Genomic DNA, 20,155 nt, shown 5'->3' with positions numbered 1-20,155 from the left:
TATTGTTTTGGCATTGTCCGTCAGAAATTGAAAATGCTTATAATTCCAAATAAAAAAGTATATAAACTAAAATCACAAAACCTCGCATAATTATTATCACATGGCCTTTGCTTACGTATAGTATTGTTCGCCTTGTTCCAGTAAAAGCAGCTTTTCCCCTTGATTTATTTGAACAAACTTTAAAATGCTTGCAATTCAAAAAGTGTTTCAGCTAGAATCACCAAACCTCACATGATGATTAATTAGCACATGGCATTTGTTCACATGGAGTAATATCTTCCTTGACCCAGTAAAAGCAGAGTTTTTCCCCTTTATTTGATAACAATAGGGATTTCTTACTGTTACTAAGTAACCTATTGATGGATCTTCATGAAACTTTGAACAAATGTAGATCACTGTATGTTAGTGGTGCACATGCAATTTCGTCAGGATCTCTTCAGAATTATTGCCCTTTAATTATTTAAGTATCCATAAACGGCGGTGCATGCACATCTTTCATCAGGAGTTATTGCCCTGTTATTGTTTTAAAATTCATAAATTCCCGAAAAACATAGTAACCCATGGATGGTTCTTCATGAAACTTAATACAAATATAGATCGCCATAGGGCAGAGTCGTGTTGTGTATATCTCAAAACTCAAAAAATACTTTACCCATAGTCATTAAACCTCACAGGATTGTTATACAGCATGGGAAGTTGTGCACCTGGTGTTTTAATTGGGATCTCACACAGCAAAACCAGAGTTATGGCCCTTGAAATAAGCAAAAAGGGCAAAGTATGTGCAGTATGTATCTCAAAAAGAATTTGACCCATGATCATTATGAAACATTACAGATATATTGTTCAGCATGTGAAGTTGTGAACCAGGGGTTTTAATAGAGATTTTATTCTGCCAGACCAGAGTAATGGTCCTTGACTAAGTAAAAAGTATGCATAGAAGGACATAAAAGTTTGTGTCGCACATATCTGAAAAGGTGTTAGACCTAGGGTCATAAAACATTAAGTGAATATTCTTGCATGATCGTAAGAGGCGACTAATAGGGTCTTAACACTTGGTTTTGCTGTAACTCTGTGATTCCAGCAGGTATGCAAATTTTGATTCCATACCTCATGTTTTTATTTCGATGTAAATGAGATGTGAAATCAAAATTTGTAGTCCTGTTTGGCGCCATATATCCTATACTGTGTTGATGCGCCGTAAAACCCAAATAAATAAATAAATAAGAATATTATTCAGCATATGTTGATCACTTTAGGTTTTGTTTGGGGTTTCTGTCGGTCAGACAAGAGCTATGGTCCTTGATTAATTAAAAAATGTGTTTAAATGGCATACAAATTTGTTCCTCAAAAAGAATTTTACTTAAGAGTCCCAAAACATTACAGAATTGTTATATAGTATATGAAGTTGTGTAGCTAGTGTTTTGTTTGCTATTTTATCCAGCCAGACCACAGTTATGTACCGTAATTTCATTAAAAATATGCATACAGTGCTTAAAATGTTTTGCATATAATTGTCTTAAAAATATTTCACCTAGAGTCATGAAACCATTTAGGAATATTATTCAGCATTTCACCTTGTGCACCTGAGGTTTTTTTTATTTTATTTCACTCTTCAAGACCAGAGTTATGTCCCTTGACTTAGTCAAAAAAACCTAAGTTTTTGTCCCAAATATCTCAAAATGTACTTAACATAGAGTCAGGAGATTGTTGTATAGCAAATGAAGTTGTGCACCTGGTGTTCTCTTTGGGATTTCACTCAGCTAAACCAGAGTTATGGTTCTTCACTTAGTGAAAAATATACGTAAGATGCTTAAAAGTTTGTTTTACATGTATCTTAAAAAGTATTTATCTAGAGTCATGAAGCCATGTACAGTGATAGGAGTTGGGGACACCTGTGTCATGTAGACACAAATCTAATCTACATCTATGGTAATGAAGTCAATGGCAGATATGAAGAAAGGTTGCCTTGGATAAAATGTAGGTCAACAGGTCAAATAATAGAAAAAGTTAAATATTGCCCATAGTTTTTAATGGATTACATGAGGTTTCATTGCCTATCTAGTTCTGTACTAAGCACACGATACAGTTTTTCATGAATTGAATTTGAGGTCAGGTATGGTCAGGTGAACAACTCCGCAACAGCACTGACCTCTTGTTAAAACAAGTCAATTCACTATAGCTTAGTTTTACTCTGAAAGCACAGTTTAAACACTTAACATGTTACTGTATTATAAACTACCTAGGTACTCGAATTTCTCCCCCCATCTCTGGTTGGCTGTTTCTTATGGAGAACAAGTTTGTACTAGTACAAAATCCAGGAACACTGGTATGGTTAACTGACCGCTGTTACATAACTGAAATGCTCTTGAAAAAATGAAATGACGTTAAATCCGAAAGAAAAAACGATCTACTGTATTTTTATGCCCCCCTTCGAAGAAGGAGGGGTATATTGTTTTGCAGATGTTGGTCGTTCGGTCGGTATGTAGACCAATCCGTTTCCGGATGATAACTCAAGAAAGCTTGGGCCTAGGATCATGAAAGTTAATAGGGAGGTTGGTCATCACCAGCAGATGACCCCTATTGATTTTGAGATCTGTATGTCAAAGGTCAAGGTCACAATGACCCTAAACAGTTAAACGGTTTCCGGATGATAACTCAAGAACGCTTGGGCCTAGAATCATGAAAGTTGATAGGGAGGTTGGTCATGACCAGCAGATGACCCCTATTGATTTTGAGGTCAGTATGTCAAAGGTCAAGGTCACAGTGACCCTGAACAGTTAAACGGTTTCCGGATGATTACTCATGAATGCTTTGGCCCAGGATCATGAAAGTTGATAGGGAGGTTCATGAACAGCAGATGACCCCTATTGATTTTGAGGTCAGTTAATCAAAGATCAAGGTCACAGTGACCCAGAACAGTTAAACGGTTATCGGATGATAAATCAAAATTGCTTGGGCCTAGGATCGTGACATTTGATAGGGAGGTTGGTCATAACCAGTAGATAACCCCTATAGATTTTGAGGGCAGTAGGCCAAAGGTCAAGGTCATATTGACCCGGAACAGTTAAACCCTTTCCGGACGATACCTTGAGAACGCTTGGGCCTAGAATCACGAAACTTAATAGGGAGGTTGATCATGACCAGCAGATGTTTTTGAGGTCAGTTGGTCAAAGGTCAAGGTCACATTGAACCAGAACAGTAAAACTTTTGTTTTGTTTACAGTGAGCATGTAATTTCTGTTCGTTGTGCAATAATACTGAATGCACCAAGGGTGGGGGGTGGGGGCGGCATTTCGTGTCCGACGAGCTCTTGTATGGTATTAAATTCCCTTCTGTGAGGTCGAAGTTTCAAAAAATATTACTGAAGGTGAAGGTTCAGTTCATATGTCTGGAATACGGACAAAATCCGTACCATCTCTCTGTCAAACAAAATTCCTACTGCTAAATTTGACCAGGATCCGCGGTTATATTAAAATTATAATTTTCAAATTATTCTGTTTAAGTAAATAACATCTTATATTGTTATTTTTCAATTGATATTAATATTTTAGGTGTTAAAAAGATAAACAAATTTGTCCACTCGGCGATGGGGATTTTTGTCTGTGTGTGTAGTGAAGGGGGAATGTTGTCCTACATTTCTTGTGTCCACCATCTGTCATTGTATCGAGTTACATTAATTCCTGCCGATGGAGTCAAAATTGTTGTCTTGACAGACAGTCGCACACGTGAAAGTCGTTCCAGAATAGGCCTATAACCCCTTAAAAAGTGTAGTTAGTTAATATGCCCAGTTATCTCGTTTAGTTTAGCACCTGGCTTGCAAGCAGGGGTCGTAGGTTCAAGTCTTACACTGGGTAGATGCTTTTCTCACCAAAATACATTGGCGACGAGGTAAACTGGAAAGTACAGGCTTCAGTGACCAGTTTATGTAGAGCATGCGGTTTGCAGGGATATACTCTGTTGGAAACTGAACAGTCAATGCCTCGCTCTGCCATTCTACTGTAGAGGACGGCCAGTTAATAGACAATGCGTGCGGTATTCGTAGAGGCTATACTCTTGGAAGCTGAACTGTTGATACCTCGCTTATGATCCCACGATAAAGCTTAGCCTTCAAAACTTAAGTGAAAAGGAGTGTAGTGATCCGATTAGCACGGTTGGTAGAGCACCTGACTTGCAAGCAGGGGGTCGTGGATTCGAGTCCAACTCTGCGTAGATATTTTTCTCACTAAAATACATCAAGAATGTCGATTTTCTCCAGTTCATTATTCTAAACGTGTTTTGAATACACGTCGGTCTAATAAATGGTATAATGTTTGCTGAAGATGACACCGATAGCTCTAGTAAAGAATATTCTGTGGTCAGTGGTACATTTTGATAAGAGTTTATTCTCACTTACGAAAGCATGTATACTGTATCGACAATGCTGACTTTTATTACGTTGTACACGTCTTTACTTGCCAACAAAGGTCCCTATTATCAATTGTTGCGCTAATCCTAAACAACGGGACAATAAAATAGCAATCTTTAAGTCGCACAGTGGTTTTACACCTTTCATACAAAACCATAAAATTATGTAACAGAAGACTAAAATGGATAGAAAACAAGTTTCTTATATTTCACTAAAATCGATAAATATTTATTGCATAAACTTGCAATGTTTTATACAAAGCCGCCAACTGCTCTGGTATTTTATTTGAAGAAGAAATCAGACCACTTTAGTTAACTCGGAATAAGATTCGTTGCTGGTAAGTAAAAGCTTGTGTTTTTTTTAAGTGATGAGCATATCAAATATGAAAATAAGCAGCAGGCTTTGATATAAAAATACTGGATTTTTTTACCTAACGCCAGTTTTTAAGAAGTTGGAATTTCTCAAAATCGCTTTTTTAGCAATCAACCCGAGTCTGCTATTATTCTGCTTGGTTGCATTCTTTGCGGTTCCAAAGGATCTGTTCACAGAGTTTTATTGTATATTTCCAAAATGTACATGTTGCCATCTTACCAGTTAAAAGGCATCTAAACTAACTGTTTTCAAGGCACGGTATTCAGTTGTTGTTTTTTTTTCTAGCGGACAAAACTTTTTTGTAGGAAGTTAGCAAAGTTGAACAATCAAATAACGGAAGTTAAAAATACAGGTTGCGGTGTTTACTTCTGGCGAAGCCACCAGTTGAAGCAAAATTGACTGTTTTTAAGATCTGTACATTTCACTTTTTATCAGCGAACAGAAGTATATATTTTGGAAAATCAAATTACGAAATTTACAAAAGACAATGTGACGATGTTTAATTTTGAGAAATCAGGATAACAAAAATATAACACTTTCAAAGTAACGGCACTGCTAATAGTAAACTCTGACGCCTAATTTGTAAAAACACATTTTTTTTTAAAAATTTTAACCCTCGATAAACCATTAGCCTTCTGGTGGCAGGTGATTCTTTTTTCGTGACCAGTGCAGACCAAGATCAGCCTGCACATCCAGTCAGTATCTTTTTGGTATGCACCCCTTTTAACAGTTAAATGTAATGGTACTGTCCAAATTGAAAGATAGACAAGTTCATTATTGAAATTTAGCAGGGCAAGGGTTAAACAAAATCACAAACTTTAATTATTTAAGAAAAATGTATACAATTACGTTCTTTTAATTGAAAACACGTAGTTGACGGAATTTTTCTGATTTTCACCCTAGAAGTAGCTTATGATACACCGTATCCAAGATTTAAGAACAGGTGTCTTGTAATGTTTGACATTTTTTATATTTTGAAAAGTTAAAGATTATCTACCCTTGATTAGCTGAAAAATGCCAGAAACATTTCTTGTTTTACTTATTTTTCATATGTTTTTGGAAGCTTCATTGTTAATCAAGCAGATCTTGTACGTTACGTGTGTACCTACCGTAATGATAACACATTCGTACTTGTAGGACCGCTATATTAATTGTTTATATCGTTACAGGTTCTGCTCATACTCTATATTGCAATAATGACTTCGGAGGTAGCGTCGAGTGTGGATGGAACAGTAAGTAATTTTTGTCTGGATTACCTGTCCCTTAACGGTTACACGTAAACGCCGGGAATCAGTCTGAGTAATTTTGTGCACGTGCACAGGTTCATGCATTGTCACGATTACTAGTTAGCAAATTGCCCTCTAAGATGAAGTATTACCTTAGCGAGCGTCATCAATTAACGCGTGGCTCGCCATTTGCTAAATAACGTCCTCGGATAGACCTTTCTTGATTATTTTTATTTTCAAATGGTACCTTTTTACTGCAGTCAGGGACGCATCAGCTGTAATAGAAAAAGGCATCTTTAAACGAACTTTTTTTACAAAAAAATGACGACTGCGCAACTAAAGTAGAAAATAAACCTTGTTGGATGTTCACCAAACTTGGCCAGGAGCTTGCCTTTACATAACACGTTTACAGTAACTTTGCAGCAGAAATACTGAAACTTTTAAAACTCTGTCACCCACTATAGGTGAACATTTTTGTCGAGCCCGCTGGCAGTTGTCACAATGGCGGTTTGTTGTATGTGTGTGCATCCGTGCGTGCGTGCGTGCGTCCGTCCGAGTTTGTCCGGGCTGTGTGTGGCAACGTTAAACGTTGCGACATTTAGCGGCGTTGCGACATTTAACGTTGCCACACTGTGACTTATCCATGAATCCATGAATCAAGGGATTCTTAAATAACTTGGCATATATGTTTGCCTCAATGACACAGTAACCAGATTGGAAGCTTACAGGTCAAGGTCATACATTGAAGTCAAAGGTCAAAACTCGATGCTGTTTTGCTTGCTTGCTTACTCAGCCATGAATTAAGAGATTCTTAAATATTTTGGCACAAATGTTTGCCTCGATATGATGTGTCATGTGCAATAACCAGATTGGTAGCTTAAAGGTCAAGGTCATACTTAGAGGTCAAGTTTCCTTGTCCGGGCTGTAACTCCGCCATAGATTTAGGGTTTCTTAAATAACTTGGCACAATTGTTTGCCTCAGTGAGACAGTCTGTCAGGTGTAAGTAGTTGAAAGGTCAATGTCACCCTTAGTATTGATGCAGATTCTCTTGTCCGGGCTGTACCTTAGCCATGGATGGAGATGTTCTTGTATAACTTGGCAGATACGTTTGCCGCAAACAGTTATGTCGCCGCCAAATAGTATCATAAACGTTAGTACTTTTGGCAGCTGGCGGGCTCGACATGTTGCCTGTGAGCATCTTGTATTTTTGACTGTTCTCAAAACACTTCAGAAATGGAATGAGGACGGTAATAATATTATAAATGAGGTATTATCAGATGCATTTATATTGACATTTTTATGGATTTCAGAACCTCGAAAGACATGACGCTGAGGCTCACGTCACAACGTCATTCATGAACGCTATGAAATCCAAAAGGCGATCAGTAAGTTTAAGTAACACGGACATCTCGAGTGTCAGCGGGTGTACGGCGGGAAGAGGATCCACTAAAGAGACGTTGAATACCAAAGAATCACCATGTTGGGTCTCGACAGCCTCCTCCGACAAGACATGTAGTACCAAAAATCCATTACTGCGCAGGCGCAGTACTTTGAAAGGAATAGCGACAAGCATCACGGGAATGCTAAAACTGCGGAGACTTACAGTTCCTTCTGTTCCTTCTGTCGTGAAACCAAAAATTAATCTAGAAAACACATATAAAATGTCACCAGACGTTGGTAATCATATTGCACCATCTAAAATTGAACAAGCTGCAGAACAGATCTTAAAAGACGAAATTGGCAGCAGAGAATACAACAGCTATTTGGCAGGAGACATGGCTTGCACTATATCCGCAAAGATCAAAAGTAAAGTAAAAGAAATGAACTTTCCGCGTTACAGGATTATATGTCAGGTAATTATCACAGAGGTGAAGGACCAAGGTATCGAGGCTGCAAGCAGATGTCTATGGGATGCCAACTGCGACAATTACACCACCGTGTACTACAAGAATGAATCAATCGCGGCTATAGCTATGCTTTATGGCGTGTATTTTGAGTGACACTTTATATTCGTGAAAATCGTGGCTAATAGTTACTGTTGTACGACTTGTCATCATAGCAACTCGTTTCCAGGTAATGCGAAAAAGCCTAGATGTTTACTTATATAGGTTAAATGTTTATTAGAAAACAACAACAAAAACCAAAATTCGTGCCGCTATCGCGGTAACAGGCATCGATATATTTTAACATTTCATATAGAAAACTGATTTATTTCGTCATTTCAACAGCATGTCTGACTATTTACCGGATTCAAGTTATTGTTTGGGTTATTTATTAGAAAACTTTGCAATATCTTTCCAAAATACATTTTAACAAATTCCGATAAGACATTGACTTAAAAAAAGCAGCGAACGACGAAGAATGAAACAATTGTGCGGAAAGACAATGGATATGATTTCCTCATTTCCTACTCTTTTCCGACAGTCTTTAATGACATCAGTCGTAACACATTTAAATATACTGTCTTTGGTATATACACAACATGTAACTTTAATGGCTTATAATGCCTTTGTGGCGACAACAATTTTTGTAATGTACATAAAATATGGCTATTTCTTGTTAAATCCTATTTTCTTTATAATTGTGACCCCATCTATTTGCCAAAGGTCCGAGTACAAATAAACATGGAAGAAATAATTACCGAATCCGTTGTTTATCATTACCTCCCTTTTATGGCTGTAACTATGTAAGTCCATGTGTAATTTTGAAAGTAGTAATTACCTCCCTTTTATGGCTGTAACTATGTACGTCCATGTGTAATTTTGAAAGTAGTAATTACCTCCCTTTTATGGCTGTAACTATGTAAGTCCATGTGTAATTTTGAAAGTAATAATTACCTCCCTTTTATGGCTGTTACTATGTAAGTCCATGTGTAATTTTGAAAGTAGTAATTTTCTAACTATGTTTATTCATAACATGTATTTGGATAAATGGTTTACATGCATTTACCATGAAATTTAAAGCCTTGTGGCACTTCAAATTGAGCACAAGTAGTTATCGGTAGTTTCTTCAGTTTATATTATAAGAATCTTTCACTGGTTGAAGGTGCGGCTCGAGGGTAACTGTTTAGGCGGTAACGAGGCTTTGTCGAGTTACCGCAAAAAAGTTACTTCGAAAGCCAGATATTTCCATTCGTACTTTCAACAAGTGATAATTTTTTTTTTGCATGCCGTATTCTTCAATTTGTAGAAGATATAAAGAAAAACGAAGGTTTTTCTTTTAGGTGCTATTTTGTTATAGTAGCGTATGAATTTATACATTCATTCATAAATTACAGCACGTGAGTCATCTTACACCCCTGGTTTTTCTAGGACTGGAAAAGCACGGGAAAATCCTGTCCGGAATGCAAGAATCTTCTGTAAAGACTGATAGACGTGTTATGTGACATTTTTATCGTGACTATTTTTACTTGGGACTGATAGGGTGCTCTATGTTAAATAGAATTTAAAAATCCACCGCTGGTTCGATTTCGCACTGATTCAGGGTTCGAATTATAATTACCTGGCAGTTCCAGAAATTCAATGGAGAGCAGAAACCGAGAGACAACAGCAGTATGTGTTCATTTGGATTTGATTTTGTTCACGCTCCATTTCATTTTAAATTGCGCAACTTCAGAAGACCAAAAAAAAACAAAAACTTATGAGTATCCTGATTTCATTCCATTCCAGTGTAAAAAAGATCCAAAGTGCGTGTACCGGACAACTGAATGTCACCTTCCAGTTGAAAAATTGATCTATAAATTATCTCTGTTCAAATCACAAATCTAGGACAAAGGAAAATTGGAAGAATAAAATATAATAACCTAAAAATACACATCTTAATTGATATCCTGTTGACAACATTCTACGTGCCTGGAAAAACTCTTCAGATAGGTTCATCAAATGGTAAATTTGGTAGACTTGGTCTTGAAGAAAACATATCTAATAAGACAACTGCTTTACCGCTTCAAATCAAAATGTTCTGTTTTTGTGAAACATTGTAGCGCCAAAGTTTGCTAAATTAGTGCCAAATGTATAAATACAAATCATTGAAGAACTTTAGGGTCAAATATGAAACTTGCAGCGGAGAAAAATACACAAACCATCAGCACTACACATAACTCTTTAGTACTGTCTGAGAATTTTGCAAAGGAGCAATGAAGCAGCACCATTGTTCCTAGAAAGAAAATTTAAGTCAAAGTGATTATGACATATTGTTATAAGTGTAACATCAGCCAATTTCTCAGACATTTTTTTTCTTTAGTTTTGATAGGTCTGTCGGCCATAAATGGTATCAGTCCACAAATATCGGTCATAAAGGGAGACAACAATTTTACGTTAAGTTTTAAAAATTTATTAGTTGTCGACCTTACATTGCTTTTTTTTCTACCCACTCCCACATCCCAACGAACAAATAACGTATCCGGGTTTTACGGCAGACCAACAAAGTTCAGGTTATATGCACAAACGGGACTAAAAATTGTGATTTCATTTCTCAATTACATCGAAATGAAAAATATGAGGTATGGAATCAAAACTTTTATACCTGCCGGAATCACAGAGATACAACAAAACTAAGTGTTCAGGCTCTTTTTGTTGCCTCTTAGGATCATGCAAGAGTAAGGCAGTGGTTCCAGTTCTTTCCATACATAAGCTGCCGTTCCAGAACCTTAAAGGGCAACGAATATCTTTCATAAGTATTATAGTCAATATTCACGGACCACATCCGCCTTGCCCGCAGATCAAACCCGCTACCGCTCGATTCATAGTCTGGTGCTCAGCCAACCGCATAATATCAAATGAGAGGTAATTTAGTACGAAACTCTGAGATTTTTTTTAAAAACCATCACCCAGTGTTCAAGATATAGCATCACAGAACTGGAGGTGTAACAATAGATGGGTAGTGTTGCGGTAATTTGCATCGATGGCGAAGATTGAGATGTTATATGAAAGTGATTTGCTTTTTTTTATTTTATACATTTTACGATTTAAAAAAACAACAACAACAACAACAACAAAACAAAAAATAAAACAACAACAAAAAAAACCCCAACAAAACTATAGTTGATAAAAGGCTATTCAAGATTAACAGATGGTAAAAATGTATTAAGTGAGCAATATTGATAAATAAGAAGATAGCAGTATTTACGAATTTTACGGTATCTATAGAAGATGTTTGTTAATTTCAGTGTAAAATCGATATATGAAAGAACTACATGCTGATACTGAAAATTCACTAACGTTTTTTTTTCGACTTAGATTTCTTAAAATGAAGCGCGAGATAATCTGTCCTCTTTCAAGTTACCGCGTCTGTAAAGTTAAAACTCTTGTATAAGTAAGATATCAAAGATTAAGTATGAACAATATGGAACAAAAACTTCAAAGTAGATGTAACAAAAGCTAACGTCCGACCCGTTGATTCGATAGTCATCAATGCCTTTTACCTTAAAGCTGATACAGTTAATATAAGGCGCTTGCAGTATTGATGACAAAAATAAAAGCTGTCAGTATTACTTAGCGGAATGAATGTTTGAAAAACATCAGAACTGTCTTATGAGTGACAGTAATGATTGTGTTTTATCATTGAATGAAATAAATTTTACATTAAGCATTTTGTTTCATGTACAAACGGATGTAATTTATGATTATATTATCAAATCTTGAAGCTATTCCGACTATCATCTATTTATTAATATACACTGCAGCTAAATCACGACCTGAGTGCCTACAGAGTAACTTATGGTTATAGAATAATAGGCCTTACCCTTAAGTGGCGATTAACAACTGTTTTTCATGTTATTTGAAACTATTGCCGCTATACTAAGATATACTTGGTAACTACACATTAGATAGATCCGTATTTCATTACCGTCCTAAGTCAGAAAGTCAAATTCTGACTCAAGAACGCCAAATGATTATTTTACCACAACTGCTGATTTGTTTTTTTTTTGGCTGCAGCACGTGCAGGCAGAGCATTTATTTGTTACCCGTCCGTTATGAACATGTCTTTTACTGCGTACGTATAAAAATCTTCGATGGGAGTCTTTGCGGTTTTAAAGTGTAAAAACCGCACTGTCTGCTCTGAACAATGCATGATAATGATGAAATCCTCTCCATCATTCTTTTCGTTCATCTATCCATCATCAAGCACCCTCGCGACCATTGTCCTTGTGCAACACAGGAGCCATAATGATAATTGCCTTTCCCGCCTTTTTCATACATTAACTGCAAATTTTGAAAATTTATATTCTTATTATCGCGTGTCACTAATTAACTCTATTTATTCTTTTTGTGTACCGCAAATTGTTTTATCTTTAACCACCCAACGCGACCTTTGTGACACATGCCTTTAGTTCGAGTTGACTCATACCAGAACTTTATCTTAAAAATCGGCGATTATCGGGCCTTGATGAGATTTTATCGATATTCTATCCTTTTGTTTACAACTCGTCACTTTTATTTAAATCGTTTTCTTTTGAAGAACAGAAAATTCGTCCTATAAGGTAAACAACCTTTCACTTCTCTTGTTTTGAATGAAAAGTTGACCTAAAACAAACCTGGTTTTAATTGTTACATCTGAAATAATAAAAGCACGCAATTTAGCTCTTTTTCAAAGCATATTTTATCGCATGAGGTCACGAAAACACAATGTATTTGCTTATAATACTTACCAAACAATGACCTAGAGTGCCTATATGCCAAGTGTCAGGGTAAAAAATAAAGGTTTTAAAGGTTTTGCAATTATGGTAAGTTTCAATTATATAATTATGTCACGGGATCATGTTCAATGATATATTTTTGTGCAATTCTTAATTCTAATGTTCAAAACTTCTCCTCTATTAAATCTATGTATCTAACCCCTTTAATAGCGAGCGTAGCTCGCCTTACGGCAATGTGTAGGCGAATATAACAAAGGTGTGCCGAATGGGGCAAAGTGATGTAGCTGAAAAATTTTCCTCTCGTCTGGGCGCCGCCATTTTGGGTGCCGCCATTTTGTTCTACTTCCGTCAAAGTCGGGAAAACTGTTTTTGTTTTTTTTAATTTTATATTTCAGTTACAATCTCTATGTTCATTAGGTGTCTTTATTTTTAAAAAAGTTATGTTATGGAAATAATTTCAATTTTGCTTTTATTTACAAAGTGCGTGTCCCTAGAGGACAGGTGCTCACAGGAAATGCTTTGTTGGCAGTGAATACAGAACTTCATTTGATTGCTGAATATTATCCATCACTCAAAAATAATGCAAGAAAGATTTCCAGTTGGTAGAAAAAAATATGATTTTCTTTTAAAAGATCAAGCATTGGCCAGAAAATGGGATAAAATGTCATAAATAAGCATAAAGCCATAAGAACGCCACAAACAGTTTTGGATTTTTCTCTTACTGACACTTAGTTGAGTTTTTTTGTCTTTTGTTTTGTCTTTTGTGTGTATAAGTAACCCTCTGGACAGTCCACAGGCAGAGTGTCTTTTCTTGGAAAATCATCAATATAATACAATATACTATATATATATGTATAAGTATAAACAGGGTTCCGACTTCCACTTTGTCTCTTATTTTTAAACTGTTTCTTAAAATCCTCGATTCTACATGCAATGACTATATAGTTGCTTGGGATACCCACTTTTAAACCTTTTTTCTTTCTTGGAACCCTGTAGACACTGAATAAGGAAGTAAGACAGTTTGGTTCACACTTAGGCCTTTTTGTACTTTTTTCTTTCTTTTTTCTTGGCAGAGGCCCTTTTTTCCTTTTCTTTCTCTGTTTGGGACCTCTTGTTCTCTAATGAGAGGCTTATAGACTAAGAGAAATAATAAGACTGGCTTAAAATTACATAATGACATACATTTTGGTCTGTTTTATGAAAGATAAATAAGCTGCTTGATAATACCTCTTTCTCTATTAAAAAATCCCCTGTTTCTAGGATTGAAAATTTTTAGAACTATTTTGTAAGATTAATCCTTTTGAACAAGGCATTAAATATATTGATTAACATGTGAACTAGGTATTGTAGTTAAACTGATTTATAAATCATTGTGAACTAGGTATTGAATAGTTTGATAACATTGTTACTACACTAAGTATATACTATGCTCTGATATTTGTTTAACCTATATCTATGTTTATATTATGTCTGTAAGATGTGATGCGGGATGGGTACCCGACCCCATCACATCATGGACGGGGATAATAAATGGGCCCCCTGTGGGCTGAAATTAAATTAAAAAGAACGCCACCAACAGGTAATGACGTCACCGTGACACCGCCTTTCCATAAATTTTGCAACGTGTGATATTCGCTGTTACAGGTATAATGACACTAAATTTTTGTTTCTTTTAAAGTGAATAGGTTCTTGGAATTGTTTTAAGCAGTGAATAGTTTATTTGCCGTTTAAGCTACGCTCGCTCAGAGGCTTTGCCTTTTTCATATTAGGGGATGAAAATCCCCGAGACGGTAACGTCCGTATATAGATATTCGTCTTTGCTGTTTGCATATACTGAGGCAATTTTTCGATGTTTTCCGGTTCCGGTTTATGTAAAATCCGCTGACTGGTTGTCTTTATGAACATCCGAGCACCCCGAATCAGTCATAGAAACTCGTAAACCGCGCTAACATGATTATTTTACTTCTTTTTCGTAATGAAAACTGTACATGCAACTGAAAAACACTTTTAAAACAGTAAGGAAATGTAAAGACCGTCAAGTTTCTGCGTGGAGTGCAAACAAACAAAACAAAATTCTAAAAGCTAGTGCGAGAACGCTGAATGACGTCACCGGCATGGCTTCCGTAAATTTTGCAAAGTATGATATTCGCTGTAAGAGGTATGATGACACTAAATGTAAACTACAGTTTAGAGCAAAGTTTCACTTTCTTGAGCGTTGAATATTTCTTTCTAAGCGGATATATAAAAGATAAATCCCCAATGCTAGGCGGTGCCTTAATTCATATTACACATAGTCTGTAAGGAAATGTTGCAGACGTATTTTTTCTGTCCATGATTTTTCTATTCGGTTCGGATTGATTTATATGTCCCGAACTAGCCTCATCATCTTAAGTCACTTACACGTTAACGTAACTTTTACATATATTTTACCACTGTATATTTTTTGTATCAATCATTTAGAATACAAAATCATGAAAATGCTGCATAGCGCATAGTTTTTAATTCATTTTTGTCTTCTAATACGACACCCTGTTCCTGATGTTTGATAGTAAATCACAAGTGCATGCACCACTTCAAGCATTAACATCTTTTTATGTTAAAGTGTATCATTAGTGGACGACCAGTCATTATAAACCTATAGAAAACAAGCTCATTAAAAACCCATTGCACTGAAAAATTTCATATTAGGTTCATGTGTTTTCTATCTAACCATCATACCAGGGTTATTTGACGCACGCAGACCATGAAATTAGACAAAGTGCCAATAAAGTCACCTTTTTACCGCGTCTAAATACTTATTTTGCTCATTTACTGTGCTTTATTTCTTAAAAAAACATAATGGATATTTTTGGATGAAGAATGCAAGATGCAAAGATAAAGAAAAACTATCATACTAAAGCTTAGGTCTGGCTACACTAAAATGTCATCCGCAAGCCTCTACCGGCAAAAATGAAGCTATTCACTACCCGTAAAGGATCCACCACGAACCTGCGAATTCTGGTATTGTACATGTTAACATGTTTTGTAAATGTTCATGGGCCAGAAATGGCTTATTACGGAAATAAAATGATAAAAAAGGTATTAAAACCGATAGACCAGTTCTTGAATTATTAAAAATAAAAGATACAGTAAACGAAGTATCGTGAACCAGAAAAACAGCCCAGTTGACGGGTATTTTTTAAGAATTTTCTATGGTTGTTTGCAAATGTAGAACTAAATCTCGATACTTTTTCTTGATATATCCCTTTTTTAATATGTTTTAAACGAGAGTTTAAAATGTACGCATTCGGCAAACAGTGAAAAGTTATTATATGTACTTCATACAGTTAAGAGCTATATGAGTCAGTTCCCTTCCTCTTAAATAGATGCAAATATACATGCACTCTCATCACAATGTCTCTTCTTCTAAACAGAACTAAGGGAAAACTCAAGAATCGTTATATTTCAAGAACTCGACTCGAGAATAATTCAAATATGTGTATTTAAAGACGCTTCCATCACTGTCGAATTGAAATGAATGCTGAAAATCAGGACGGAAAAAAATTGAACGAACCTCAAAAGTTTGATCATTCTATGTGCAGGGAACACAGTGATCTTTGATAGACCGTACATGACTACCGTAGCCAATTCGATTGGAATTCATTAATCACACGATGACAATGTCTTTTAACGAAATTGTCAGCCTCCAATCAAAATCAAGTCCCCGGATCAGAGGTTAAGTCTTAAAAGGATTAATTTGCCCATGCGTAAATAAGACACAGTATGGCCTGCCCAAGCGTCTGAGTGACTCTGAAGCGCCCGTAGACAACCTGGCTATTTTCCCATACCTTCAAAGGTGATATTCCTTTGCTTTTGAACCTTTTGTTACAAGCCTACAATTCAGGGGAGAGAGATATATAGATATAGTTTTCATTCAGCATCAGTAACCCCAACTAGTACTTTGTTTTGGGTGCGGGAGATAGGGGGTTCATTCCCTGGGCCAGTAATCATCAACGCTTACTGTTTTCAATTTGGGCTAAGACTTTCAACTTCTTAATTTTCTTTTTTGCGCTACCCTTGTTACATTAGCACTATGCTGTATTTAAAATAGAATGAATTTACATTTGGCGTCTATATAAAGCTTTGAATTTTTCATTGTTTTAAATATGACATAAAGCTACATTTAAAACAAGTCTTATAGACTAACCACTAGACTGATAACAAAAAAAAAATGTCACAAAATTTCAGATATTTGCGATTTTTCTTTTTTTATGAAATAGCGACAAATGCCATCAATTTTACAGATTTTCTCAGAGAACTGTTTCTAATATTATCATATCATATCGGAAACTAAAACTTCAAAAAAATATACATCATAGTCTAGGACCTAGTCTATTGTTCTTAAGATGGCGTATAACGTTTGGTGATATTTTATTCGTTAAAATTTCAGTTTCGCATCTTTTTTATTGTAGAAAGTGAATAATCCTATACATCTGTGAATATCTCTTTGAAATTTCTAGATAGATAAATGAGCCGCGCCATGAGAAAACCAACATAGTTGGTTTGCGACTAGCATGGATCAAGAGCAGCCTGCGCATTTGCGCAGTCTGGTCAAGATCCATACTGTTCGCTAACAGTTTCTCTAATTGCAATAGGATCTGAAAGCGAACAGCATGGATCCTGACCAGACTGCGCGGATGCTCAGGCTGGTCTGGATCCATGCTGGTCGCAAAGCCACTATGTTGGTTTTCTCATGGTGCGGCTCAAATCAAAACTGATCAGAGAGCTGATTACTACAAGATTTAGGTCAGAAAACTTACGTATATCATTTTTTACCCAATGCTTACAAGCTACGGGTAACTCCACACATGCTTTTTTTGGCTTTAAGAACTCTATTCCCAGCTTGAAGGTATCGGATAGCTGTCTTCAAATTATTTTTTATCATCTTTCTTGTATTTTTTGTATTTCGTAAAAATAAAATGAAAACAGTTATTAAAAATCAGGACGTAAAAATAAGCCCAGGTAGATATCTGTCTTTTTGATGCACAAGGGCTTTTGTGGCTCGTATTATTTGTTTCCCTCGAATATTGACCTTTACCAGAATCAGCAGCAGTAACAGCAGTAGCAACAGCAGCAGCAGCAGCAGCAGCAGTAACAGCAGTAGCAACAGCAGCAGCAGTCGCATCAGCAACATCCAAATATTAATATCTACTGATATATTTCTTTTAGGAAGCCATTTTTGCTAACTTTCCTCAAAATTCACCTCCCAGCCTTTACGGAAATTTTATATTTGTCTTGATCTAAAATGTAATATATTTGAGGGGAGTGTGGGGTGGGGGGGGGGGGGGGGGGCGTGGGGGATTGAGAGAGATGAGGTGGGTTTGGAGTGGGGCGGAGGGAGAGAGAAACTTAAAAGCACTGCATCCTATTTTGGATAGATGATATATATGTCTTATTCAAAGTGTGAACCTGGCTAAGTAAATGACAAATCTTATTTTCGACTTAGGCCGATGGCATCGTCTTTTCTGTGTTTTCTTTAAATACAGCCTTTTGAAGTATACAAAATATTTATTGATCTCTAATAACAGATTAGACGTAATAAAAGGCTTACCAATGCACAGAATAAATATATTCTACAATAAGGTTTGCAATAAAAATATTTGTTCAGCAAATATATAACTATCATTTCACGGGTACGAACCATTATATCACATAAATGAAACGTTTGACAAAAATAGTTCGTAAGTTTCACCAGAATTTCTATATATGCATAGGCTATTTGAAAATGTTATTTAAAATTGCTTTAAGGTGTTTATATATATATATATATATATGAGAAGCTGCAAATGTGTACCAGAGTAATCTTGTCATATAAAAGGTAAAACATTGTTTTTATTATATATATTTAAAGCGACTCTTCAGACATTTGACGAAATCAGTTAGATGTGGGTATTGTAAAAGAGACCGGTGGTACAAACTAAATGACATCTGAATCTTGCATGTTGCCGCTGCAAATAACCAAACCTATTTTGCAGAAGGGACTAACCTTTGAAACGCTATTGAAACCATGTAGAAAATCAACTATTTTTGTGCGTTTTTACCAATATCTAACACTTTTTCACTCCCTATCATTTTTTCAGTGTCACATATACAATATACGGGGTGTTTGTTTATATGTAAGTTTATTCATAGTCGCCACCGGTAACCCATATGGGCGACTCCTCCAGAAGACTGTTAGTATTGTTAATAGGAGGATAGTGCAAGATACAGAAGACGCTTCAATACCAGAAGCTACCCTGTTTCTTTAGCGTGCCAGGGGAAAAGCACCCATACACGGGACTCTTAGTTGTAGGAGCGGGGGCTCGAACTCACGACCCCTGGTTTCGTAGTCAGACACCACTGCGTCCGCACTTATACGTGTTAACATTTCCTCTTACGGAAAATATTGGTTAAAAACACTTTAGAAAGAGCCGATAGTTCTACTTTTTATCAGAATTGGGTACTTGGGTTTATTTACATTGCTGGGACTACTTCTTCGTATTCAAAGCCCCTGTTTCAATTTCAGTTTGCATTAATACAGACTACTAAAGCCTTTTATGTAAATACATGTATAAATGTGTACAGAAAGCTTGTTGTCTGTTTGAAATAGGTAAATTTATTTTTTTATGCATAATAATCTTTTATAGGCTAAGTACTAGTACTGTGGAAAAAAGAGCGAAGAAAATATTTTTACACGCTGAAGACAATAACAAAGTGAAGTCTAGGTTAGGCAAGACATTAAAACGACAAAATAAATAATCTACTAAAGGCGGCTTTCAAATAGCTGCAGTCTGCAGACATAATTTTTTGTAACAAGGATTTTATACTTATCTAACAAAAACCTTTCCAATTTACTTACCAGATTACAAAAACAAGATAAGAACTGTCAAGTGTATTCTTAAACAGCTACGGTAAAGTTCAATGTAGTGTGTTTTAGTTTTCGACAGAAAAAATATGATTATACGTATAAAAATATGGACAATCATTTTTGATGTCATCTAATAAAACTCTTGTTGAATGGTTTGCCGGTCAGTAGTCAAAACTGTTGGCCCTTTGTCCTTTAGAACCTGAGCAATAGTTTAGACTATTTATCGGTAAGACCATTCAATAAATGTCATTGAAAGTATTAAAGGGGACCCGTTGCCCCGTGGCCGAAGATATTAGCCTATGAACACAGGTATCATGAATCCGAATCACATCCTCTACCAGTACTTGGAACATGTCAGACTGCGTGCACAGCGAACATGCAAAGAACACCAGAGAACATAGTGCAACCTTTGTAGACCTTCCAGACTATATTAAGAATAAAAATGTGATAGTTGTATAGAGATTGTTGCTCTGAACATGTTAAAGAGGTAAACGTCTCCTATCAGGAGTTTGGTAAACAATCAAAACATTTAGCTGTAGCCGCCTAAATATTTCTATGCAATTTCCGTTTTGACTGCCATTTAATTACATTAACAATATTTATATTATGACTATATTGTATATCTTTTC

At 36.0% G+C, this 20,155-nt stretch overlaps 1 protein-coding gene across 1 annotated transcript; it reads left to right on the top strand.

Annotated features, from left to right (window-relative positions):
- Positions 1-4,568: 4,568 nt before the first annotated feature.
- On the top strand, positions 4,569-8,640 carry LOC123559057 (dynein light chain Tctex-type protein 2B-like). The gene is made up of 3 exons (XM_045350876.2): positions 4,569-4,741; positions 5,946-6,008; positions 7,314-8,640. The coding sequence occupies exons 2-3, from the start codon at positions 5,973-5,975 to the stop codon at positions 8,001-8,003; spliced, it is 726 nt and encodes a 241-aa protein (XP_045206811.2). The 5' UTR covers positions 4,569-4,741; positions 5,946-5,972; the 3' UTR covers positions 8,004-8,640.
- The last annotated feature ends 11,515 nt before the right edge of the window (positions 8,641-20,155 follow it).

Source organism: Mercenaria mercenaria, chromosome 5 (genome assembly GCF_021730395.1).
Source record: "Mercenaria mercenaria strain notata chromosome 5, MADL_Memer_1, whole genome shotgun sequence".
NCBI classification, from domain to species: Eukaryota; Metazoa; Mollusca; class Bivalvia; order Venerida; family Veneridae; genus Mercenaria; species Mercenaria mercenaria.
This window is presented reverse-complemented; position numbering and strand designations above follow the sequence as displayed.